Genomic DNA, 27,859 nt, shown 5'->3' on the forward strand with positions numbered 1-27,859 from the left:
ATCAGGGCCCATACCTGACACACCTGTGTCTGACACACACAGAGAAGGCACAGGACTCCCAGGAGCCCCACCTTTTATGGGATTCCCTGAGATCAAAGATTTGCTATGTCCAATTTGTCCAACCCAGTGCATAGTTAACAACCTTTCTCTTCAGGCTGGCCTTTCATCTTTCAGCATCACAAGGAGCACGTGGAGGTTTCCTGTCACCTCTCCCCTCGTTTTACTGTTTATTACCCTACCTCTTCCCCATGGCAAGACTCCAAGGTCAGCCAGTGACCACACCTGAGCACCTGCTTAGCTTCCCTTAGGCTGCTGCATTATATTTATATGTAGGGTCGAGAGCTTTCCATCCATCCATCCATCCATCTCACAGCTGCACTCACAGTGGTTGATGGGAGTTGTTGTCCAAACCATCTAGACTGGTTGTTCCCAAAGTGGCAACCACCTTGCAGGTGAGTTAGCAGGAAGAGATCTTCCTTCTCCAGGGCTTCAGACCAGGGGGCATTCCCCAATCCTACACAGAGATGTGTTTGGGGATTGAACCTAGGACCTTCTGCATGCAAAGCAGATGCTAAAACCTGTCCTTGCAACAGGAAGGCATCTTGGCTTTCCTTCCCTGCCTCCCACCACCTTTGACCTCCAGCTTTGCCAAATCACTGTGTGGGCCATCCTCCTGTCACTCTCCTCCCCGCCCCAACTGATATATTTAATCAGCATGCCTGCCTTTCCATCTAAGAGCTCTGGATTTAAGGATGATGGTTGCCTCTTAATCTTTCTCTCCTTTCATTTACCATCATTATTGGTATCCATCTGTCGGAAGATTTTCTCCGTCCGCTTCTCAGGAGTTGACTCATCTTCAGGCATCTTCATCACAGACGAGACCATTTTGTAGATGGCCTGTGGAGAAGGAGCAGGGAACCAGTTGAGACACAAATTCCGAGCTGCAGCCCTGTGGGGATGGTCAGCTTAAGCAAGGAGTTCTCTCCCTTGAGCTCTATTTTGCCTTTCCGGCAGATCAATAAAGAGAATGCCATGAGGGCTGGAGAAAGCGGCTCCTCTTAAAAGTGCATAGTCACAACCAGCCCCCAAGCCTCTGAAATTCTTGCCGGGGGTGGGGAGAGATATTTCCAGGGGAAAAGGCTGCCCTTTCCAGGCAGCTGAGCACTCCCAACACCTGAATTCGTATTTTAAGACAGGCCAATGTAGTTCCCTCCAACACCCATCATCTCTGACCATTGGACTTGCTAGCTGGGGGTGACAAGAGCTGTAGTCCAAAATATCTGCAGGGCGTCACATTGGCTGCCCCTATGATAAGGTCTGCCAGAAACTCTACAAAAACCTTCCCAACCTTCCCAATGCAACACTAACACACACCGGCAGGCCCATCTCAGATCTTCAGGTTGTGCTAAGATTCCTGCCACGGGTCAGAAGAAAGCGTGTGAAATTCACCAGCCTCCTTGCGTGCCAGGCTAGCAGCACAGTGCAGATGGCAGGGATTGATGGGGAAGGGCCCTCCAGAGCAGCCCGTGACCTCCCCAGCATTGTCTGGGCAAGCTGGGCGATGCTGGTAACTCAAGAGCTGCCAGCACCATCTGCTCAGCTCTGGGTTTCCTGGTTTTGCTCCGGAGCTTCCCACATCTAATGCATGTCTAATCCTCTCCCCACCCTAGTATCTCTTGCCCTAAGCCAGCTTTCCCCAACCTTGTGCCCGCCAGATGCTTAACAGCTGCCATAAGCCCCAGCCAGACCAAGGGTAGGGCAGGCTTCTCTAAGGAGTGGTGGAGGCCCCCTGGGTAAGAGTCAACGAGAAATGCCACTATGTTTGTGCAATCTCCAAGCGCTCGGAGGCCAAAAGGAAGAAAGGAGAGCAGACTTTATTAAATAAAAAAGCAGCATTTACAAAATAATGTTCTTTTCTTTTCTTTTTTACCCAGGCATGCTGTTTCCCAGGAGGCTTTGTGCATTGCGTGGTTGGAGAAACTGGTAATTAATATTCTAAACATTGAGGACAGGATTCAATGGGGAGGAAAACAAACTGTAAGGACAGATGGGGAAGTGTCTCTGTCTCTCTGTCAGTCTTCCCACCACCCCCACCCTTCTGCATGGTTGCCCTGCATGGGGCAAGATCAGAGTCCAGGAGGGCAAACCCAGGCTAACAGCAGCAGCAGCGACCCTTAATGCCGACATGCAATACTCTCCTGCCACCAGGAGAGGGCAATATAAAACTAGGCAGGAAATTCAGTAAGAACACAGGCATTGCACCAGCATCCTGCAGCAGCTGGAGACAGATGCGTCCTGCAGCTTCCAAGGAGAACCTGGAGGTGATGTCCACTTTCCCCTGCTATCTCCTATACTACCTCTGCAGACAGCTGTTAACAGAAAGGCTATCCTCTGTGAATTTGCCAAACCCTTAGTCAGTCTAAGCGACTGACCAAACACCACTACCTTGTGGCTGTGAGTTCCATAAGCTGGCTGTGTGTTGTGTGAAGTCAAGTGACTTGCTTTTGGAGCTCAGTGACCCTGAATTCTAGTATGAAGTGGTGGGGAGGAAATGTTCCCACCCTGGCACCCTCTGGATGTTGTGTGGGATTTCCAATTCCCATCAGCCCCAGACAGCGTGGTCAACGTCCAGGGATGTTGGGAGCTGGAGTGCAGCAGCATCTGGAGGGAGGCAGACTTCCCAGGCCAGCTGCCACCGAGATCAAGGTGTCTGGTCTGTGTTGCATTTCCATAACCTCATAAGATGCTTCCTGGGAAGTCCCTGCTGAGTTCTTTTTTCTAAGGAAGCTGCCTTGGCTACTCTTCCAAGCAACCTCAGGAAAAGTAGGGCACACACCCTCCTCCTCACCATGTTTCATTGCCCTGTGTGAGTACCTAGCAAATTCCACAAAAGCCCCTCCGGATAGACAGATCAGGGGCCAGGGCCAACCATGAAATGGCCATGATACTTCAAACCAAACCAAAATAAGTGAGGATTTCTGATCACTGATTATTTTGTGGCAATTATCATCACCATCACCACCATCATAATCATCATTGCAAGCCCTTGTCATTCCCATTTTACAGATAGGGAAGATAGGATGACCCTTCCAGTGAATTCTCACATCTTGGATAAAGGTTTGAAATCCAGGATTCCAACACCAACTCCCTCACTGATGCCTCTGAGTTCACGGCAGCCATTTGCTACGAAGTCAGCCTCCCCCAACCTGGTGCTCTTGAACTGCTCTGGACTGCAACTCCCACCAGCCCCAGACGGTTGGATCCTTCACAGATCTGGGTTTTCAACCTGAAATGGGATGTTGTTATTCTTTCTACCTCTCAAGAGGAATGGGTAAATGGGACCCTCGACTGATCTTGGAACACACCCAGCTTTAATCCACCTGCACAAAAAAGAAGCCACCCTCCCAGGTGCTCCAATTTCTCTCTGCCAAGGACACTTCAGAGCTCCAATTTATCCAAGACCCAGTTAAAAGATTCACGGCTGCCTCCAAGCAATCTGGACTAGTTCTTGCTTTCTGTGGGGAACCCACCTGTTCTCTCCCAAAAAGCAGGTGCTTTAACCCGGATGGGATCAAAAACAACCATAATGTATGTCAGCGTGGAATAAAAAGGGATCCCCAAAGGCAAGTTCATTTACAAAGGGTTTCTGCTCCCTCCCCCACTCTGGCTGCCTAGAGGAACGTTCGAAGTAAATTGTGGTTTGAAAGACACAGAACCAGAACAACAGCAGCAGCAGGCTGAAGTCAAACCTGGTTCTCTTCTGGGTGTAAGACAGCATTCCTCAACCTGGTGCCCAGATGTTTTGAACCACAGCTCCCATCAGCCAGTGTGCTGCAGTCCAAAACATCTGGGAGGCATCAGTTTGTGAAAGACACCAGAGTTGGACCCACCGAACCTGCAGGCTCCACCGCCTGTTTTTACCAGGGCACAGCCCAGGAAGCTGCTGAGGACCAGGGCTGCTCTTTGGAGAGAGATCTAGGCTATGAACACATTCATGGCTTAAAATGGAGTGAGGTTGCTTCCCCCCAATGCATACAAGCCCCATTTGCACATTGCTGTACACACCAGAGAAGGGGACAGGAGCATCTTTGCTCGATGCGCATGACCCAATTTGTTTCCCCAAACCTGCAATCCTACCTGAACTCCTTTCCGAAAAACAGCTGTCTTAACAATGCACACCTCACCGTAAACCATGGTTTGTGTTTTCAAATCAGATGAAAGCTGGCTTGAGGAAAAACGTATTGAACAGGGATATTTCTCAAAAGACTACAGGATTGTGGCTAATGTCACACATGCTCAGCTTCCAACCCCTGTGGTGGGAGCGCACTGGAGCCAGAGTAAACAGTCTTGTGTACATAGCCCTTGGTATGCACTAATGTGTCACATGTGTATACTAATGTCCCTGATGCAGTTTACTTTAACAAAGAAGAAGAAGAAGAGAAAAGAAGTTTTGGGAGGAGACAAAGTGGAGAAATGTGGGGGTGCATGGCACTTTTCTGGTTCACTATTTCCCTGCTCCAACCTGCCTCATCTGTCGGGGTTCGGGGTGTCTCTGCTCCCAGACTGTAGCTGTCCTAAACACACAAAAAGCCTCCATTGCAACAGCCTTGGTGAAGGTGTTGTGAAATTCAGCCTCTCTCCTACTGAAGACCTTTCCAGCTGAGTTCCATTTAGGGTATTCCTGAGATGTCAGACGTAGCTTCATAGGGTCCCAAGAGGCCTCCAAATTTTAACCACCAAGGGATGGAGAAATGTGATGTTTCAGCACTTCTGACCCCTCTCTGCTCCTTCTCTGAATAACATCTAGTTCTTATCTAGATGATGAGGTAAAAGCCAATATGAAACCAAAAGGCACCGAGGGGAATGGGGCAAAAGCGGGACAGGGTCCAAGCCTCATGCCTGTGCCCACTGGCAAGTCCCTAGTTTCCTCAGTCTCAGTTCCATCTCCTGAAAAATGGGAAGAGGAATAATAGGAACAGTGATGATGAAGGTGATGCTGTGACACCTCTTAGGGAGGAGCTGTGAAGAGCTGAAATACAAATCCCACAAAGCCGTCTGAAAAATTGCTACCAAAATTATTAGGGATGGACTCTTCTACAACTGTGCCCTGGGGCTCCTTTGAGAGGTCTGTAGCTTTGCATCTTGCAATATGGACCTAATTTCCCATCCAAATCACCGATGGGGGGGGGGGCTTCCTTTGACTTGCTGACACTGGTTGGGATTAAAGCCTCCATGTCTCATTTCATCTTGTTGTGGCACGGAAATGGAACAGCTGTTCCTGCCCTCCCCCCCCCTCTAGTGGGCAGTGAAGGGTGGGGTGAGCAGTTGCCAGAGTAGGAAGGCGCCCCGGGTGCCCCGGCACAGAGGGATCCATGAGGGGCAAGCCAGTCACACCCTTCACCCCAGCTAATCTGCTCCCTTTGCCGATTAAATTTCCATGAAAAGCAGCTCTCCCATCTCCTCTGTCGGGCGTATCCTCCTTTAAATCTGCAGCAGCGCTTAGAGAGTGACAGAGAGAGGGGGAGAGAAAGAGAATAAGGCACACAGAGAGAGTGTGGAAAAGAAGAAGGGAGGCAGACAGACATGAAGGAAAGGCCTGTCTACAAAACCGGAGAAAACCCCTGGGCTTCACTGACAGGTCATCCACTCACCCACACCTCCAAGGAATTACTCTGGGCCACTGCAAATACTGTTGATAAACACAGCCTAAATACATATCTTAAAGCTTTGTGCGTTAATCAACTGAAGCATAGATTAAATCATCACTACTAACGGCACACACTCAAGATTAATTACCCCATAAGACTGGATTTGCCCACTCCTTCAATTAGGACTGCAAGCTTTGATCAACTTAATCAGCACATTAACCAACTATGGCTTTGGTTGATTAAGCAGTGAGGGCCAGTTTTAATTAGGGGGAAATTCTGAAACTGTTGAGTTTTAGGGTCCAGTTATGCAGAACTATTTTGGTCCTCCTGCATTACATATCTTAGGGGTTGAAAAAGGCAATGTCAACACTTCCCTTCAAACAGTGAGTGGTAGGTGGGAAGAGAAAGGCTGCTTGAAATAAACCCAACCAAGATGAGAACTACATCAAATGCTGCAGTGAATTCTCAGCTCCTGTTCAAGCCTCCAGCCAACCCTAAAAATGAGCATTTCGTTGCTATATATTGGGGGATATAATGTTTCTGGAGAGTGGGGAGAGCACATCTGTTTTCCTTTCTTCTCACTTGACACCTCCCAATGTAGTGCAGGGGGAAGTTTTTTCTTTCCTCCACCTCATGACATGCATCTTCAAGCCCTTATTTCTGCCTCTAGTATACTATAAGCAATTGGGACTTCCATTGCCTATCTGAGACCCTGAGACTACAATTCCCAGACAAAATTCATCACTGAAAGAGCTCCCATGAGCCCATAGTTCCCACCATGGAGGAGTCTCCCTGTCATTTCTCTGCATGATTTGCTGCTTTGGTCTCACCTCCTTCTCAGAAGCCTGATTTAAGACTGAGGATCTGCACTGGGTGCACCTGGATCATTCACTCATTTCTGGTGTCGAGACACCAGAATTGCCTTTTGCACCTCTGCATGGTCCACCCATGGACAGTCTGCTTTGACTGGGTTTCTGCTCTGACTACATGACCTCAGGGTCCCTTCCAACTCTAAGATTCTATGATTCTAGGAACTCTCAGCATCCCCAGACAGCAGGAAACTGTGGTCCAAAACAGCTGGAGGGAAGAGTGTTGTCAGATGCTCTGATACACCCAGGGATGGCTTTAGAGGTGGATGAGCTGGAGCACTTGCCCTCAGTGCTAAGCTTGGTCTGCAATGAGCTCATAAGCACTTTTCACTTTCCCCCAAAGTTCTGTGGGGTGTCTAAGTACAACATGAATCTGTTGGTGTTACAAATTCTTTCTCAACTTCCAGTTTCACATCCCTTTTTAAAAATAAGATTTTTTTAAAAGCTTTTTCAGAATAAACTAATCTGATCTAAATAAAAACAAAGAGAGAAAGAGAAAAGAAAACACCAGAGGGGAAAAAAAAGAATAGAATAAAATAGAATAGAATAGAAATAAAAACAACTTCCGGTTTTCCGACTGTCAGTCACATAAAAGAAATTATTCAAAATATTCACTCTAGAATGACACCCAACTAATCCACTTTCTGTTAGGCAACATTTCCCCAATCTTTCGACCTTCATGTCCTTTTTTATAGATTAAAAACCAGCAAAGCGTGACAATGCTCCTAGGACAACATTACCAACCACCGTAAGTTCTACAAATACTGCAGTAAGCCGCATAAATAACAACTTCAAAAGCTGTCAGAGGTAAAGCGATCAATGTTGAAATCGGATAGGTTTTTCTTAAGCGATAACCTTCAAGACAGAAATACAAAAACCTTGCTCAGAACTGAAGGAAGCAGGAAACAATGCAGGGAGCTCAGGGTATTTTTCATGGACATGGCTGGGAAAGTTTTGGGGGAGCTGGAGAGCCTGTGTGGAGAAGGAGAAGAGAAGGAGAAGGAGGGGAGGGACAAAGGTTACCTGCACAATCTCCAGCATCTCCTCCCGGCTGATGTAGCCGTTCCCATCCAGGTCGTACATGCTAAAAGCCCACATCAGCTTCTGCTCCAGTTTCCCCCGCGAAGTGACACTCAGGGCGATGATGAACTCTCGGAAGTCAATGGTGCCATCACCGTTGGTGTCGAAGGTGCGGAAGACGTGCTCAGCAAACTTGGAGGCATCACCGTAAGGGAAGAAGTTAGCATAGATCTTCTTGAACTCCTCCACATTGAGGATGCCGGTGGGACAGTCCTTGAGGAAGCCTTTGTACCACTCCTGGAGCTCCAGGTCAGAGAACTCTGTGTTTTCCCGGAGGTCTTGGAGCATCTCCGGGCGCAGCTTGCTGTTCTGCTTCCCCATGGTTGGACTGGAGGTTTAAAACTGAAATGCAGGAAGCAAGAGGGAGTTTGGCATGGAACGGCTACCCATGGTACCAACATCCATTTACACCCTGCCAGGGCTTGCTCAAAAAAGAGCCCTGCATGAGCAGACTGTTTGCACATAGGGCTGGGCAAATGCATCAATTTTAGTGTCTTTCAGTTTTTCATTTCCCCACATTTCCACATCAGCTTGTGACTTTTTTTTTTATTCTTTAAAGTCCCCATGAAAATTAACCAGCATTTTAGTGCAAATTTCTCATAATATATACACATTTTTGTATGCCATTTTGCCAAACCTACAAATTTTTTTGCTAAGCAATTCTCCTTAACACAATGCATTTTATATGTGCATCTTATGCACACTTTACCCTTTTTATACGTATTACATGGCTGGAAAACTGCTGTCTCAGTTCACATGTTTTAGAAACAGCAAATTAGGTGCATTCTATTTTAAATGTGAATTGAATTAACTTTCTCTCCCATTTCTACCTTTTGTCAATTCCTCAGGAAAGTACACAATGGTTTTAATTTTTATTTGGACTTCCATACACAAACTAACATCTGATTATTTTATTTTTTAATTTTTTTAATGAAAGCTCAGATATTCAAGAATCCACATTCTGTGCTCATTTATCAGATTTTCTGATAAATCCAGCTTACACAGAACACAAGCAACTCTGAAAGCTGAAAGAATTAATTGCCAAGAGGCGTATTATTAAACATGGTATTAATAATACATTGATATTCTCTCTCTCTCTCTCTCTCTCTCTCTCTCTCTCTCTGCATTTGTTGAAGTCAGTAACCTGCCCAGAGGACTTGGTGGGTGGGTGACCTAACAACAACAACAGTAATAATAATAATAATAATAATAATTTTTATTTATATCCCGCCCTCCCCAGCCAAGGCTGGGCTCAGGGTGGCTAACAAGCAATAATAAAAACAAGTTGAATTAATACAACTTAAAAACAAGATTAAAATACAACATTAAAATATTGAAACATAAAAATGCAGCCTCATTGCTACAATGCTACAAAATAAATGAATAAATATTCTAGGTCAGCAGAGCTTTCTTTTTCTTCTTATTTTTAAAAAGCAGCCCCACCTATGACAGATTACAGAACTACAACCCAGAGGTGTCCAAAGCAGGGATAACTGGTGTGTCATGCTTCTCCACAGAGGGACGCAGCAGCCGTACCAACCAAATTTGGGGAAAGGGGCTTTGCTGCCACTTAGATACCAGTCAACTTAGTTCTAAGCTGTGGATGTAGCAATGCCAGGTGCTACTGTCAAGGGAGGCCTTGCCTATCAAGACACACCCCCCCCCCCTAAGTTATCAGCAGCAGCAAAGGTGAGTGGCTCACCGTTTCGGGAATCTGCTCTGGGACAAAGAGCATTGTGCCTGCTCCCTCCTCCATTCACAGACACACACTGCAAGGCTACCTCTGTAACGTGAACAGGGCCTGAAGTGATTTAGAAATGTCAGTATGGGGGGAATCAGTTCTGGGTGGCACCAGTAGGGAAAGGAAGTTAAGATCTGACTAGTTTCCATTTTGTGTACAGTTGGGAAGCAACACGTGGCTCAGTAAAGTTTATGCCTTCTAATCCAGTCTTTGTGGCTCATTTGTAATCTTCTCAGCCTCACCTACCTCACGGGGTTGTAGTGAGGATGAAATGAGGGTGGCGAGGGACCATGTATTATGCTACCTTGAGCTTCTTGGAGGAAAGGTGGGGTATAAATTCAATACATACATAAATCATCATTGTCTTGCAAATACTAAAACCTCCTCCCGACCCCAATGCGTGCACAAAGTACTCCATAGATGTCATCAACAAGGAACTTGCAACAGCCACAAAATGGTTGCTAGATCACATTCTGCCTCGTTGGTTGCATTCCCACATCAAGGGATACCACATCTAACACCAGTGTTGCAGGAACGCTCCTGGGCCAAATTTAAGGTTATAAATCCCTAAACAACTTGGGACCAGGCTCTCTGCAAGACCACCTTGCTTCCTCCCTACTTGCCCATTCCCGGCAATCATCTAGGGAGACCTCCTTTGTGGTGCCACATGTGCCAGAGGTCTATTGCACAGAGGCTCAGACCAGGTACATACCTGCCAGATGGAACTCATGGTCCATGGAAGTTTATCTGTTTTTACTCATCTTATTTTTATTCTTGTATACAGTATCCCTGTGGTGTTTCACAGTTTATTGCTGAAGTTAATGGTTTCCTGAGCACACAGACGCTGCTCCGGTTATACCCTTCCCCACCAGCCAGTGGGAGCAACAAGTCACCATCCCACACTTTCCACCATTCTGTCTGAAATGGGGGACTGCAGTTTGTTTTGCTCCTAACAAGCCATGACACGAACCCACAAGGCTTGTTCCCAGAGGTGGTTTGTTTGAGCTAATTTGCAGTTTAGATGCAACATTACGCGAGGGATCTGTGGTTTGCTGCTCATGCCAGGAGTGATGCAGGAGCAACCTCTGTGTTCATGGGAATCATAGAATTGTAGAGTTGGAAGGGACCCCGAGGGTTATCTAGTCCAACCCCCTGCAAAGCAGGTATCTCAACTAAAGCATCCATGGCAGATGGCCGTACAACCTCTGATTTAAAAACTCCAATGAAGGAGAGTGCATAACCTCTTGTGGGAGTCCATTCCGGTGTCAAATGGCTCTTACTGTCAGAAAGTTCATACTAATGTTTAATCGGAATCTCCTTTCTTGTAACTTGAATCCATTGGTTCGTGTCCTACCCTCTGGAGCAGGAGAAAACAGACCTGCTCCGTCTTCCATGTGACAGCCCTTTAGATATTTGGTGGCTATATGATGGCTATTATACTCCCCTCAGTCTCCTCTTTCCCAGGCTAAATACACCCAGCTCCATTCACCGTTCCTCATAAGGTTTGGCTTCTACAAACTGTGGTCCACCAAGGTTTCTGAACATAACAATTGTGTGGAAAGGCCCTTAGAGACCTCATGAAAGGTCTGCATATTACTACCAGGAAGAGGGGGTAGGGAAGTGTGTGAAGGGTAAAGGGTTTTCCAACTGTGCCTCTAGAACAGTCCTCATCAACCAGGTGCCTCCAGATATCCCAGACTACAACTCCCATCAGCCCCAGCCTGTAGTCCGCGATATCTGGAAAGCACCAGGTTGATGAAGACTGATCTAGTAATTACAAATTAATGGATTCTGGCTTGCTACATATCTGGACGCTATTCAAAGAGGGCACCATGAATCTCAGAGAACAGGTTTCTCCCATTACCAAAGCAGCAATCCCGGATTAAAAGGCCTCCACATTCCTGATACATGTCTCTGGACCTCCCATTTCAATGCTGTTCCTTCTCCCAGCCTCCCCCCCTCACCTTGCCTTTAATTTTGTCTTTCTACCCCAAAAGCTTGCAGTCTCTGTCACTGAGCTTAATTTGAGCCACAGCTCAACCTTAGAATAAATGTGAAGAAGAAATAATGAAAACAGCATCTCTGATCATGTGCAAAGTGCACAATGCATACCACAGCTTAATCCAAAAGATGCAACACACCCACACCCTTGGCTTAGAGGTCAGCTTTGCAAGAAGCTTCCACACAGCACTGATCCCCTGGTGTCTTTCTTTGCAGAAATTAAACCTTGCTCTTTCATTACATTTGTACGCTGCTTGGAACAAAAGAGGCTGCAACTCAGTACAAATAAGCAGCAACTGGCTCTCTGCAAAAACATAGCCTGTTCTCTCACCCACTGGCTTATCAGCCGAGGGTGATAAGAAAGAAATAAAAAGCTATACAAGAGCACATTTTATTTCCACCCCTGCTCAAACCGGATCTCTGATTTGAAGCTATCAGATGAGCCTGCCTTTTGAGGAAGGGAAAAAGAAAGCTCTCAAGACTGGATTCATTTCCCCTCCATCTATTTCTTACAGCAGCCGCAGCTGCGCAATTTTTCATACAAGCTCAGCTGCACAAGGAGAATGACAGCACAGATGCAATTAGGCTGGGTCCGTGTTCCGGCCCAGAAGGAAAAGGGCGCCATTTGGATGGTCAGGGCCCAGCACATTGCCCAGCAGCTTCCTTCTAAAAGTGAAAATATATTTAGACCAGAGAGGAGGGGAGGAGGGGACACCTCCAGGACACAAAACAGTTTCCAAACTAAGAAGCACTCCAGAATGGAGAAAGCCCCATTTTGATAATGGATGGGGTGTTACAACAGCTGCAGGGAGCCTGCAAACTCACCATGGAGAATGGGGATGATTCATTTATTTGTTAGGGCAAGGCTGAAAACCCAGCTAAATTAACTTTCTCCAAAGAACTCCCCCTGCCCAATTTGTCCTCACAACTATCCTATGAGGGAGGTTATGCCAGAAGAGTGTTCGCCAACCCCACACGCTCCATCTGTGTTGGACTACAACTCCTGTTAGCCCCACTCAGCAAGGCTGCCATAGTTCAAAACAGCTGGAGGGCACCAGGTTGGTGAAGGATGCCCTTGAGCAACTGCTAGAGCTGCCTTCATCATTGGGCTGCCTATGGTTACTGGAAAACCCAGAGCCAGCAGCCACCTTGGCTTGCTTTGTATGCCTGCCCTTGTTCTCTCCCATCTTCAGATAATTTTTCCAGCCCAGAACTCCAAACAACCTAGGCCCCATTAGATGTCCCAAGATGGCCCTAGAATGTTGCCCTAGGGCATTATGGGAAATATAAAGGGCGCTTGGCCCCAGCTGCCTCGTGCTGTTACTGCCTACCAGAAGCAACTTCAAACTCCCCTCCATAGCAGAGGGGACACCCCAAGAGGGACTTAGCTCAGTGCCCCCTTAAACCTAGAACTGGCCTGCCTCACAGAAATATTTCTAGGCCTCTTCTACTGATGTTTGCTTTAAATTCTTTTGGTTTTAACTTCTTTTAACTCCGTTTGTTCTTGGAACTGTATGGTTCCATATTTTTATTTTGCTGTAAATCACTGTGATATATATATATTTATGATAAAGCGGTATATAATTTTTTTTAATAAATAAATCAATTCCCTGAATATTTAAAAAACAAAAGTCAAGTCTCTAGCCCATTTACTTGCGCGAATATAAGGAAACAGCGGAGGCCATGTTCTAATCCACACAGTTCTATGGTTAAGAAATCCATTTTCCAGTACAGTATTCTAGTCAACGAGCGCAAAGCAGAGGGCACTCCTTCCAAACTCCTTATAAAATTTCCTGTCAATGAATCAGGCTATCTGTCTATAGTTCCCAGCGATTCTGCACCACCACCATGAAATTTCTGGCCAAGGGCTGCTCCTCCTCATCCATGCTAAGAGCAACCCTTTTGTAAACACAGGACCCTACGCCTTTGACACTCCTTTGTATTCACATGGTGGGCAGGGGAGAAAAAGGGAGGATTTCGCACAGAGCCTTTATTTTTTCTCAGTCTGACAGTTTCAACCTTCTAGCATTCCTAAGAATACACCAGAAGCTCTGAAAGGCCTTAGAAACATTCAAATCCCATTGGAATGGATGAGATAGAATGTATGACTGAGCTTAGATGCAGGAGTTACATTTTTTCTCTCTTCATTTTTAAGCCGACCACCACTTTGGGCTTCTCCTTTTTCTTCCACTGGTTTCCATAGGCAGGAAAAAATTATAGCATGCCCCACCCTGGCTTCTGTGTGTGGGTGGACATTTCCTTGTGGTTTTTTCCCCCTCTTTTAATTTTCTTGTCATATGGCTGTGGCTGACTTGATGCATTTTTAAACTGCTCTTAATGGCAGTGATACTTCCCTTCAGATGGAAAGGTTTCACTTAAGGGGGCCTGGAAGTGGAAAGCTGTGTTTGTTTGTGGGCAGGGTGTGAAACCAGAATCCCTTATCTAACCGGGAGTGGAATCCACTTGATTCTCAAGCAGAGGGGCCAGAACAGAAAAGGCACTCATAACAACTGTACATTGCCAAGGCAGACAGTTGGCTTTGCTTGGAAGGGACCCTGTTCATGCCTTATTTATTTTACTGCATTTATATTGCACCTTTTCCTCCAAGGAGCTCCAGGTGGTGTATATGGTTCCCTGCCTCCCCATTTAACCCCCACAACAACTCTGTGAGGTAGGCTAGGCTAAGAGGCAGTGACTGGCCCAAGGTCACCCAGCGAGCTTCCTGGCTGAGCAGGGATTTGAAGCCTGTTCTCCCAGGTCCTAGTCTGACACTCTAACCATTACACCACACTGGCTCTACCCTGCTGCCTCTGTTCCTTCCTTGTTGGTCTCCCCAAAGGTCATCACAAGTGAATGGAGTCGGAGGAAGAAGGGGCTGCCTTCGCTTCCTTCAATTGCCGAGCGACCAGTGTGGTGAACTGGCTGGTGTCAGACAAACACTGGGGAGGGTCCATATTCAAATCCCCACCATGTGACTTAGCCTGACCAAGCTCCCAGGGTTCATGTGCAAGAACAAACATTTTAGGGTGGGAAAGATCTGTGCACCCTGCCCTGAGCAAACTTGGGAGAAAGGGAAGGATAACTAACTAACCATTATAACTAAATACATGCAGTGGATATAAAGGCATATTCTTCCCCTCTGTTCTGTTGAAGAGAGCCCCTGCTGGATCAGATTAAAGGCCCATGCAGTCCAGCATCCTAGTGGCCACCTAGATGCCTATGGGAAGCCTACCATAAGCAAGGCATGAGCACAACTGCAACATCCTCCCAGCAACTAGTCTTCAGAGGCACACTGTCTCTGATCCTGGATGTGGTACACAACCATCACAACTAGTAACCATAGGCAGCCTGATGCTCCATTACAGTCATACCTCATGTTACGTTTGCTTCATGTTACGTTTTTTCAGGTTGCGTCCCGCGGCAACCTGGAAGTACCGGAAAGGGTTATTTCCGAGTTTCACTGCTCGCGCATGCGCAGAAGAAGAAGAGTTTGGATTTGATATCCTACTTTATCACTACCCGAAGGAGTCTCAAAGCAGCTAACATTCTCCTTTCCCTTCCTCCCCCACAACAAACACTCTGTGAGGTGAGTGGGGCTGAGAGACTTCAAAGAAGTGTGACTAGCCTAAGGTCACCCAGCAGATGCATGTGGAGGAGCGGAGATGTGAACCCGGTTCACCAGATTACGAGTCCACCGCTCTTAGCCACTACACCACACTGGCGCTTCAGGTTGCGGGCTTTTCATGTTGCAAATAGGCCTCCAGAATGGATCCCGTTCACAACCAGAGGTACCACTGTATTTTGAATAATCCCTTTTAAACGGTCTAAGCTGACCAAATATTGTGAGAGCGAACCTCACCATTTCCCCGTGTGCTGTGTGAAGAAGTATTTCCTTTTAACTGCTCAGATTTGCTTCCATTGGATGATAACCCAGAGTTCACCATCGTGAAAGAGGGAGAAAAGCTTGGAGCAGAAGGCTACCAATGGCTACTAACCATGAGGGCTAAGCTCTGCCTCCACAGCAGGAGGCACTGATGATTCTGAATACCAGTTGCTGGAAGCCACCAGGGAGAGGAGCCTCTTGTGCTCATGTTCTGCTTGTGGGTATCCCAAAAGCATCCGGCTGCCCACTGTGAGAACAGGATGCTGGACTGGTCCAGAAGACTCATCTTAGGTTCCTATGTTCTTAACATGTTCCCAACCACTTTTTCCACTCTATGTACCACTTTACAAAGTCCCCCATTTCCATGTCCCCCATTTCCTAATCTCAAAAGCCCCCAAATCAGCAATGCTGAAAACTTTCATCAAAGGAGAATTGTCTCAGACGCCTTGATCATTTTGGTTGTCATTCTCTAGATCTACAATGGAGGGACCAAAACTGAGAACAGTATTCCAAGTATGGCCACAGCATAGATAAGGGCACCTTTCCCCTGAGAGTTTGCCCTTTTGTAGCAGCTACACACCAGATTGTCACGTTCACTGAGTTTTTCACCAGGACCCCAAGATCCTGGGTATGCTGGCCAAGACAGAGGGAATTGTAGTCCAAAACATTTGAAGGGCACCAGGTGAACAAAGTCTGCTCTAAAATCTCACCTGAGACTTTTCCCAGGCCTGAGAGCCTTGTAACCAGAGATGCCAGGAAATGACATTCTAAGCTGCTGTCTAGTGATTGGTTGGCTCACCCAGAGAGCTGCAATCAGTCACAGCATCTTCAGGAAGGATGGAGGTGTGGTTTCTCTTGCCATAGTGGCTGATCAACTTGAAGTCACACCCAAAGCTGACCACCCATTTCAGCACTGTGTGCAGAAGACCCATGTGTGTACACACAGGAAGTCCACGTGTAGGGTTCAAGGGCAGCCCTCCTTGTCAGATTTAAAAGTGGCACAACAGATCCTCAGGAGAAGATGCTTCCTGCCCAAACCTGGGGCAGGGGGTGGGGGATGACACCACCCCAGTATCCAGTCTCCTAGCACAGCAGCAGGACAGTAAAAAGGGAGTGCTTCACACAAGAGACTTATTAGCTTGCTATCACAAGATGCCTCCTTAAAACACACCAATGGAAGAATAGCTGCAGATGTACAAGTCTACTGAGCCTGCCTGCCTGATAGGGATTCTTGAGGGTCTCAGGCACAGGTGGGTCTTCCTGCTGGCTGAGAACCTGCCAGGGCCTGAATCGAGACCCTTCCATGTGCATTCTGCCACAGAGCAAAGGCAGACCCTCCCAAAGGCGTGGCTCTCCTTGGACAAATGCATACATGGAATGGGTCCACAGAGCAGCAACTATGAGCCTTGACAGCTAAATGGAACTTCTGTGTTCAGAGGTGCTCTATTTCTGAATGTGAAATACTGGGAGAGGCAAGAGTGGGTGGCTGCCGCCTTCACACTCTTAGTGTGCTCCTGGAGACATTCAACTGGCCACTGATGGAGATAGGAGCTTGGGCTAAGATGGGCCTTGGTCTGATCCAGCAGGGTTTTTTCTGTTGTTCTTACAAGACTCAACAACCTGAAATGCTTTTCCTTTCCCTGGCCTTGCACAGAGGTTGGCCGCATTTTTCATTCCTGGTTGCTCGCGCTCCAAAACAATGAGGTACTCTGTGCACTGGAGGGGTCATTTAAATGCAAAACAATATCCAGAAGTTTGTCTTTGGACGTGTGCATGCTTTACCTGCAGGAGAAAGCTCACATCCTCTCTCCCATTCACACCCCAGGCTTAAAAATATATATTCAAAGCAGAAATCCAGACTTGGAAATGCTGAGCATATCCAGGAGCAGGGATGTGTGGAGCTTTGCTTGCATAAAACAGGGATCTGATTTATGAAGCCAAAGTATTTCTGGTGATCATGATCAGTGAAGGACTCCTGGATCTTTCACAGGGGTGTGTGGGGCTAGGGGATTTTTTTCCCCAGGGACAGCCTTTCAGGATTAGGGTGTGGAAGACAGGATCTGCCAAGATCCTGCCTCCGCCTTGTAACACTTGGAAGGAGCAGTGAAGCCTGCTCCTCCTTTATACCTGGCCTCTCTCAGGGTTTTGCCAGGGGAGGAGGGTTTATTTCATCACATGTGGAGGGGGCCATCCTTTAGACAAGGCTCCCCCACACCCGGAGCCCCACCCTGGAAGAACGCGGCTTGAGCAATGTTTGTGTCGGAAGCTTTAGCAGAAGTGGGTCAGCTCCCTTTTGAGCAGAAATTTATTTTCAGCAAAGCAAAAGAGAATATCATGGAGAGACAGAAGGGGAGAGAGAGAGATAGTTCATTCATATTTTACTAACCCCTTCCAGCAGACTATCCCTGGAATTATAGTCTCAATAATCTGGACTTTAAAAAGGATAATCAAGGAAGACGTTCGTGATTCTGAATGGATGGAGCAATGAATTCCTAACGTAGCAAGAATCCAAACTACTACTACTACTACTACTACTATTACAACAACCACCGTTGTTGTTGTTGTTGGTGGTGTTGTTTTCTGTCTGTAAGGATGCCACTCTCAGCTCTTTCCGGCTAATCTTAAGGAATTTTGGCCTTTCTGCTCTAGAACCCAGTGCTGGATGGATGGCACCACCTAGTGGGCAGACAACTCAGAACACAACACCTCTGCTGCTTCGTAAAGAATTGATTCCACTTTCATGGGAAATGCCTGCCTAATGATGGACAACACACGTTCCATTTTCTATGTGCTGACAACTCAGACATTATGTAAATTGCACTTATCAGGAGGCTACCAGGTTCCAGAAGCCAACACCGCTCTATTCCAAGACTTTCTGGGGATCATAATGAAACTTAGTTGCCATTATTTTAAACTAGTCTTCCTCAATCTGACACCTTCTAGATATTTAGGACTACAAATCCCATCATTCCCAGCCAGTTGATTAGGGCTAGATGAAGAAAACATATCTTACCAGTAGGGCCTTTTCAGGTGTGGCCTCCTGACTCTCGAATATTCTCCCCAGGGAAAGACACCTTTATTTCATAAACCTTTAGTTTATTCAGCTTAGGTTGATCAGTTTTTTACCTCTCTAAGTGCTGCAGTTTTATCTGCTCTACAGCTGCCTTGTTCCATAGGCAAACCACCCCCAAGCTTTATTGTACAATTGTGATTTGTAATCTTCTCTCAGTAAGCTGTGCTGGAAGCCTGTCAGTCGGGATTGGTATTGAACAAGAAGAAGAAGAAGAGTTTGGATTTGATATCCCACTTTATCACTACCCGAAGGAGTCTCAAAGCGGCTAACATTCTCCTTTCCCTTCCTCCCCCACAACAAACACTCTGTGAGGTGAGTGAGGCTGAGAGACTTCAGAGAAGTGTGACTAGCCCAAGGTCACCCAGCAGCTGCATGTGGAGGAGTGGAGACATGAACCCAGTTCCCCAGATTACGAGTCTATCACTCTTAATGACTATACCACACTGGCTCTCGGAGAGGAAGGAATTTCCTTCCTTCCTCTCCGCAAGGTCTTCTTTCTACAATTTCCCCCGCACTTCCATATTTGAATGAGGCACAACGAATCCTGAGAATCTCAGCTTTCATTTTTGTTAAAAGTTTCTAGAAAGTTGCAATAGGCAGCGTTAATAAATACAAGTTGAATGACTGGTCATATTTCTGAGACCCCAGGAACCCAAACACATTGCATTACATTTCTCCACCTTTATCCTTGATAGCACCCCACTAAGGATTTTGGGCGATGTTCCATTTGGTAACTGCCAAGGATCTGCTTCCCTCAGCTCTACAGTACACACCACATTTAATGACAATCCAATACTCACCCAAAGAAGATGAGATACAGGAAGGAGGTTGAGGCACTGAAAAAGAAATAATTCAATCAAGAGAGTTTAACAGCAATTGGCAGCAAACTGCCCACTCAGTCCAAGACTCCAGATTGTGAGCCATACATTCCGCATCATCTCAGATACTAAACACTTTCCACTGGTCATGTGAATATGCCCAGTACTGGCGCCAGAGAGGAGCAGGCAGGAAAAAGAAAAGATTATGGACAAGCAATACTCTTGCCTTTTGGGATACAGTGGTACCTCGGGGTTACATACGCTTCAGGTTACAGACTCCACTAACCCAGAAATAGTGCTTCAGGTTAAGAACTTTGCTCCAGGATAAGAACAGAAATCTTGCTCTGGCGGCACGGCGGCAGCAGGAGGCCCCATTAGCTAAAGTGGTGCTTCAGGTTAAGAACAGTTTCAGGTTAAGTACGGACCTCCGGAACGAATTAAGTACAGTACTTAACCCGAGGTACCACTGTATTCGTTCAGGTCGGTACGGGGTGTGTGCTTGGCTGCTCGCTAGAGGAGAGTCAATGAACTGGCAGTCCTTGATCATTTGGTCATCCTTTCTGCGAGCATTCATAGCCCCACAATCCCCGCAACCCATTTGAGGACCCTGTAGAAGGGTTGCGAGGGGAAGTGGAGGAAAGAAATGAGCAAGAGAGGTGAGCAGAGGAGATGTGCAATGTGGTTCACCGCCACTCCCATTCCCTTTGCTCAAAATGGACACACACACACACCTCAAAAAACCCCAATACATAAGGAAAGACTGGTTGGAGCGGAGCCACGGTCTAGCTAATCTAGTGTTTTGTCGCAAGATCAGAGAGATGTCTATGCAAGCACTCAGATCAGAGCACGGAGGCTACAGCCTTCTCCTGCAGGATCTAGGGAAACACTCTCCCCAAAGCCCAAAACTGTCCTGGGTCTGTTTCAATGCAACATTTGGCGTTCGCAGGAGGAGTTCCTGACGCAATCCCTTGAGCACATCCACAAAGGAAAATGTCATCCAAATTGCTTATTCACATCCTCTTAACTTTCCAATGGTTAAACTGACAAGCAGGATCCAGTAGGATTCCAGGAAAATTATGGGGGAAATTGCATAAATATCCATCTCATCACCTCATTCGTGTGTGTGTGTGTGTGTGTGTGTGTGTACATATGTATATATATATATAGAGAGAAAGAAAGCTTTTTTTGGGGGGGGACACAGGGGTACACATACCCCTAAACATTTTGTGAATCTTTATACTTTTGTCCATTTACTGTATTTATTTTCCCCAACTTGAACTATAAAATGGTGATTTTCTTGACTCAAAATGAGAGTACCCCTAAACATTTTTTTTAGAAAAAAGCACTGTGCATATACTGTACACACACACACATGCACACGCACACAGATGACTTCACTTCTGGAGACCCACTCCTCCGACCAACTGCATGGATATGCTTCAAATTCTTCCCTTCGCTACCAAATGTTATTTTGACACCAGCCCCTTTGGGTCCACAATCCAGAGTTGTTCAACACATTACACAGAAAGAGGTGACAGAATTTTGGTAAGCTATTAGTGTAGAAAGCAAGCTCATCAAGCAGAAATGGTTGGCATACCCATCTCTTTGGTGTGCTGCTTTTCTCCAAGCAGGGAGGTGTTTTAGTTTAGTTTTTTAGCATGGAGCATTTTAAAAACACACTTTTTTTTTAAAGGGTCATCTCCCAAAGCAGCCTGGTAGCACATTTCAGAATTCTAGCACTGGAATGAACCACTTCACTTTGCTTGATGTGTAAATCAAGTTGCCGTTATCAACATGGGCAGGTATTTTCAGTGGTTTCTGCTTTGTTCAAACCATCCAGAGCAGGTGGGTGGGTGGGGGGCGGATCTCCTTCTTCTGATGCCTAAGTGTTAGCGCCAGTTTTTTAGGTGCCAGGCTAATTGAGCACCTGTGATTCTTTCAGCCTTCATCCAGGGCATTTAAAGTCATTACAGTCACCTTACTTTCTCCTTGATTTAATAAAAACTGCAATTGTGCATTGCTAGCATAAGCACCCTTAAGCTTAAGTACAAAAAACCCCAGCTAGAGCCCTGCACCAAACAATCAATGCCATCTACAATGAAAAATTCCACAAAAAGAGCATTTCCCAAAAGAGGTCTGCAGATTACCAAGAAAAGCAGTTAACAGTATCCATACATAGGTGGAGAGGGGCCTTTCAATCCTTAAGCATCTCCATCTCTACATCCATCCAGAAAAATGTCCCCCACCCGCAGCCAGCTATTGCGGAAAAAAAACATCTAGAAAAATGGAACACACATGACTACTTCTCCCTCATAAAACATATACCCATATATATTGGGATATGAGAGAGAGAGAGAGAGAGACTGACTTTTGGAAGCCTTTAACTATTTTCCCATCCACCACCATTCTGCACAGAATCCTAAACACTTGTGAGGGGAGCTTTGATGTTACTTCAGTTTTAGAGAGAATTTGCACCAGCAGCTTATAAAACACGAGCACATCAACAACTGCTTTCCTACATCAGATCAATGTCTCATCCAGTACAGCATTCTGTTCTACCAGTAGCCAACCAGATGCCTCTTCTGGGAAGCCCATGAGCAGGGCCTGAGCACAATAGGAACTCTCTCTACTTGTGATTCCGGGGAACAGCCATTGGGACTAGTAGCCACCAATAGCATTATCCTCCTCCTTATCTGATTTCCTTTTAAAGCCATCCAAGTTGGCGGACATCATGAAATCTTGTGGCAGTGAGTTCCATAGTTCAACTATTTCCTGCACGAAGGAGTACTTCATTTTGCCTGTTTCCTCTCCACTCAGTTTCACCGAATGATCCTGAGTTCTAGAATTGCGATAAAGGCGAAAAACTCCTCCTCCTTGCCCCCATTTTCTCCACATTATGCACCATCTTATATTCCTCTACAACAGCTCTCTCCAACCTGATACCCTCCAGATGCTCTGAACTACAACTGTTATCAGTCCTGGGCAGCAAATTCAGGAAGACGGCTCTATCACACACCCTCATTCACTTTTTTCCTAACTGAAAATCTCCAAACATTGTAACCTTTCCTTGCTGGGAAGAAGCTCTTGCCTTGATCGCGGTCCCTTTCCAGCTCTCCAGTATCCCCTTTGAGATTTGGCAACCAAAACTGCTCACGGTATTGCAACTGTGGCTGCACCACAGATTTGCAAAAGCTCATTATGATATTGTACTTTTATTTTTTGATCTCTTCCCTAATCACGCCTAGCATGGAATTTGCCTTTTTCACAGCCAACACCTGGCTCTAGAGCATAAAAGTGATTGTTTGTTTCCCTACTCTTTGTTGCTGGCACCAGATCTTCACAGGTAGACTGCCTCTGGACATGGGGGGGGTGGGGTTTCAAACTGTGGCTAAGAGCAGTGGCGTAGCGTGGGTTGTCAGCACCCGGAGCAAGGCAAGTAATTTGCGCCCCCTATCCCGTGGATTTGCGCACCCTAACCCTAACCCCCAGATGTTGCGGCCGGTGCGGCCGGCCCCCCCTGCACCCCCCACGCTACGCCACTGGCTAAGAGTCAGCAACATGGGTCTGGAGGCATGTGATACAGGAAGCTGCTGAAGCCAAACAGGTGTGGGTCTGTTTAGTGCCTGGAGGGACCCCTTGGAAATCTTACACATGCCATTTTGAGGTCCATTGTGGAAGAAAGGTGGGATAGAAAGCCTTAAGGGAGTTTGTTTTAAAAGAAATATTGATTGAATCCTTTTTTTAAAAGGCCATCTAAGTTGGAAGCCGTCAACACATCATCTTGTGCCAGTGAAAGCTATCAGTTAATCATACACTGTAAGCAATTGGTAAGGCTTAGGTTAGAAACTGAACAGTGTAAGCGAGGGGCTTAGGTTAGAAACTGAACTAACTCCTTCCAGTTTGGGGGGGTGTGCTCAAGACAATGCTACACTGCAATATATCAAGGTCGCACTCGGATTCAGGAAAGGAGAGTTGGTGCTCCTGGGGGCTGGACTAGATGACCCTCAGGGTCCCTTCCAACTCTACAATTCTATGAAGAAATAAAGGGAGATGAGAGATAAAGGTATGTATAGCCCACTGGATGGAGAGGCTGGAGGAGCAATGTCTGGTGCTGGGTGCCTGGTGGATGCCTGCTGCGTAACACATCTGGAGGGAGAAATCCCTGCCCTCTCCCTTCCCACGGGGCTGTGGGGCACTCCAAATGGGATGCCTTCACTCTGCCCCATTCCTGCTCCCCCGCCCCATATTTGCATGGGCAAATACTCAACGCGTGCCTCTAATCAACCTGGGGAGGGAAGAATGAATTCCTCCCCGTTTTCCATATGCATTCTACCCAGCCCTTCTCCTCTTCAACACCCCCTCGCAAAAAAAATTAAATAATGAAAAACCCACCTCCCATGAATTGCAACTGAGGAGCAACATATGAGTGCAACCGTGGGAGAGCCTGGCCCTTCTCCGCTCGGGGAGTGGGGGGCCCCTCTTGCGCTTCCTACGAGATGGGGGGCGCCCTTCTCCCAGTGCAGTTCCCATCCTGTTGCAGGAGGCAGCCCCTCCCCATCCCCGGCCGCAGTTGCAAGCAACTGTTACGAAGACCGCTGATCCGTGTTGGGAAGAAAGGCGTGTCAGGACAGAGCTCCTTCTCCCTTTCCCCACGAAGAGCGTTACGATCCTAGACGGCTAGAATCCCCCCGCCAAAGGGCTTCCCTCGTTCGCTGCAAGGAGCCTGCATCGGAGGGAGGGGACCCGACGCGCCCGGCTCCTTTCACCCCCACGTGCAACGCAACGCAATGCAATCCGCCGCCCGGTGCAATCTCTCCTAGACGGCCGCTCTCTGCCCCCGGCGGGGGCGGAATGGCAACTTCCTTCCCGGGCTCGTTTGGCTGCAACTTCGCCCGCCTCCCCGAGCGACCTACCTGGGCGACGAAGCGGGCACTGGCGGCTCCCTGGCTGGCTGGCTCCGGCTGAGGCAGCTCCTAAGCGAGCGGCGGTAACAGCAGCAGCAGCAGCAGCAGCGCCAGGCTTCCTCCTCCTCCTCCTCCTCCCAGCTGCTCCATCCAGAGCAGCCGCGGCGCTGGCGACGAGGAGGCGCTGCCCGCCCGCTGCCGGGGCTTAGCGGGGCGGGGGGGGGGTCCTCGGGGCTCTAGCAAATGCAAACGTGGGAAAAGAGAAAGGGGAGGCCCCTCAGGCTCCACCCGTCGGGCTCCCCCCGGGCCCCACACCCGCAGAGCTCTGCCTGCCGAGCCACGCGCTGCTTGGCCCCCTCCTCTCGCCCACCCCCCGCCCGGCTTCAAATGCAGCCGGCCCCCGCGGCGCCCACCCCCAGAGCAAACCTCCTCCCTCCCCTTTCTCGGGGCCAGGATGGTACAGTCCGACTGGGCGCAAGAGGCGCCCAGCCTACAGGACTCTGCAGAGAATTACCACCACCCCACCCCACCCCACCCCGCAGCGGAGAGGGGAGCTTTGATTCACATGGGGGGTTGATTGACGGGGGGAGCGATTTGCATGTTTCGATTTCCTCATTTGCAAAGGAGAGAAAATGGGGGAACGAAGAGGGAGCGATGGGGGGGGGGGAGCATCCATTGCAACATCCCTGGCAGCAAACGCACATCTGTTTTAGATCGGTTTCAGATGGCCACCCCAGGGACCCTTCCTTGGAAGTAGCTGGCCCCACCGAAGAGACATGCTGAAGTCTGGACAGAAAGTCCAAATGTCCCCACCCACGCCACGCCATGATGGGGCAAGTGCCTTTGGGAGCCTCTGTGACCAGTGGCGTAGCGTGGGTTATCAGCACCCGGGGCAAGGCAAGTAATTTGCGCCCCCTAACCCATGGATTTGCGCCCCCTAACCCGTGGATTTGCGCCCCCTAACCCGTGGATTTCCCTAACCCCCAGATGTTGCGCCCGGTGCGGCCGGCCCCCCCCCCTGCACCCCCCACGCTACGCCACTGTCTGTGACTTCCTTGAAGAGCAGCGACCTGGCCAGAGGGCAACAGGGGAGGCTTGGAAGACGCAGCTTCCCTGCCTTCTTGCAGACCATGAGGCAAGGGTAGTGTTAGGGCAGCCCTAGAGAAAATAGCCCTCTGTGTGTTGGAGAGCAGGAGCTTAAAAACGTGAGTGAGAAGCAGTCTCCTGTGCTCTGCAGCTTGTTGAAATCAGGGGTCGGCACTAGACCTGTTGGGGTGCTTCAAAGTGCCTGCACTGGCTGTCACTTCTCTGCTTCAAATTTCCTGTGTTGGCTGTTGCTTCACTTTACCTGATGTAACTCCTTGCTCTGCACATGTGAATAGAAAACCAAACAAAGGCACCATAAATATCTATCAAAGGAAGTGGTGGGGGGGGGGGGACAGTGGGAGGTTGAAGGGCATTGAATGGACTTGTGTTGGATCCTAGACTTTTGGGCACTGCCAGCCACAGCTGCTACTGAGCAAAAAGGGGACACTCATTAGACACACCGAGCTTCTGTTTTGTATGCAAAAAGTCCCAGGTTCAACCCCCAGTATCTCCATGTAGGTCTGGGAGAGACCTTGTCTGAAACCCTGGGAAACTGCTGCCAGTCAGTGTTGACAATACTGGGCCAGTGGTCTCATCCTGAATAAGGCAGCTTCCTGTGTTCCTAAAGCTCCAATGATGCTTGTACAACCCTCTGCATTACCCCTTTCCCAGGACCACCTCCAGAGAGTAGCAGGGCCGAGCATTGGTTGGGACCCTGAGACCAGCAAAGGGCCACTCATGTCAGGTGACCACTTTCATTTCTATGTGCATTTCTTAAAAAACTGAGAAACTTTAATGCATTAATTCCTGAAGAAGTGGTTTTGATAATCTATGGATTTGTTAGTTCCAAGGCTCACCAAAACTACTTGCATCTAGCAGCCTTTGAACACCCCCCCCCAAATGGGGAGCATCTAATGGGGGGACACAAAAAAGAAGCTGTCTGAGATGAAGCTGAAGAGTATTGCACTTTTGATGATACGAGCTAATGGGTGCCTATGGCGAGTTCCCTGAGCTTTCTTTCCCCCACCTCCAACTTTCAGGCTACCAACGTGCCACAAATGCTTCATAGTGGCAGGCAAGCAAAACATGGTGTGGACCAGTGGCATTTGCAGACTTTTGGCCAGGTTGCATCCACCTATTCTGCCCACTCTCTCATCATGTAGCATTTGGGGGTCCCAGCAGGTGTCTGCTCACTTTGAGCCACTGTGTGTGCCAGGCACTTTCTGAATCAGGTAAACCCCCCCCCCCTTTCCCTAAACTCCTGCACCATCTCAATCAAAGGCCAGGCAGGGCTGTTTGGGAGTGACGAAAGGAGCAGATGGCCTGGACAGATGGGAGGAAGAGGCATCCTTGCTCTAAATTACACAAATAAACATTGATAGAGTGATTAAAATTACAGCCCCATTTCCAGTTCTGGGTGGAACCATAAAACCTTTAGGAAGATGTTGCTGGGCAGGGCTGGGGAGTCATCTCTCTAACAAGATTCCCAGAGAACGCTAAGCAACAAAGAAAAAACAACAACACACTGTTTGCTCCACTGATCTCTCGTGGTGTGTTTTGCCACGCGGGCATCCTGGCCAGGAGCAGTGGGGGACTAGGCTGCATTTGCATCTGATTAAGTGGACTCTAATCCATGAAAGCTTAATCCACAATAAATGTTAGTCTTTAAGGTGCTACGGACTCAAAGGGCAGCCCCTCTGGAATTTGCGTGACAGCAATGCTGCTGCTTAGCAAAACAGAGAAAGCTTTAGGCTGGGTGCATCCTTTACCCCTTGCAGAGTTATGATTCCCAGCAACCCTTAGGGATCACAGGAACCAGAACTATTTGAGGGGGGAAATGTGTTTCTAATGTGCTTTAAAGATATAGTGTGTACATAGCCTTAAAGAGCTCAAAGCACATTTCCTGTGTTTTTTCAACAATCCTTCGAACAACCACCCTTAAGGTGAGCCAAGGTAGGTTATTACCCCCATATTCCTAATGGAGAAGCAGAGTCTGAGAGTTAGTAGCTTGGTGAATTAATGCTGGAGGAAGGACTTGAAGCAAGGACTTCCTAGTCACGGCCAAACTAATATGCAGATTTTTTAAAAAGGAAATGGCATCACCTGGATGGGGGTGATGTTATTCATTACTGGAATTGCAGCTGGCAGAAGCAGGACATTTTACTCCTTCCTCCCCCTGCTGTGATCATGAGAAAAATATCTCCCCTGAAGTTGGTATTTGTATTTGGGATGCGGGGCAGAAATAAAATGTCTCAGGCCAGCCTTGAGCTCAAGCAGCAAGGGCAGAGTAAATCCCCATGTTAATATCAGGGACCCAGGATGCAACAGGCTCCAGAGCAGAGAACCACCTTGCTTCTGTCAAGCATCTAAGGCAACCAGACCATGATCAAGGACTGTTGTGTTTTGAAACCCTGGCTTCTATTTAAATTCTTAGCTTGTGAACACAAGAGGTTCAGAAAGGTTTGATGACATCAACCTGCTTAATCAACCTAAATTGCTCTCATCAATAGGTGTCACCTGCTTCGGGAATTAACCCACGATAATACACTGCAGATGCATAGATACACAATTGCTTCCAAGAGATGGGGTGTCTTGTTCATCCTAGTCTGTGCCCTAATAAACTGCTGCTGGTCCTGCTGGTGGATACTATTTTCTAACCACAGTGGTTGTCTTTTCCAACAGGCCTGACCAACCAGCAGATCCTCAGTGCAACCTCTGATCCACTGCATTAAGGACTTGCAAATACAAATAGACAC

General features: G+C 47.7%; 1 protein-coding gene across 1 annotated transcript in view; it reads right to left on the reverse strand.

The window, feature by feature from the left end:
• Window positions 1-24,357, reverse strand: part of HPCA (hippocalcin) — a 28,362-nt gene extending 4,005 nt beyond the window's left edge. The window contains exons 1-4 of the mRNA XM_079989114.1: window positions 24,027-24,357; window positions 19,096-19,131; window positions 7,541-7,939; window positions 792-897 (exon numbers count right to left, since the gene is read on the reverse strand). Coding sequence (XP_079845240.1) covers window positions 792-897; window positions 7,541-7,918 — 484 coding nt within the window. The 5' untranslated portion in view covers window positions 7,919-7,939; window positions 19,096-19,131; window positions 24,027-24,357. The remainder of the gene's footprint in view (window positions 1-791; window positions 898-7,540; window positions 7,940-19,095; window positions 19,132-24,026) is intronic.
• Between the last annotated feature and the right edge of the window lie 3,502 nt (window positions 24,358-27,859).

This window comes from Podarcis cretensis, assembly GCF_951804945.1.
Source record: "Podarcis cretensis genome assembly, chromosome: 8".
NCBI lineage: Eukaryota > Metazoa > Chordata > Lepidosauria > Squamata > Lacertidae > Podarcis > Podarcis cretensis.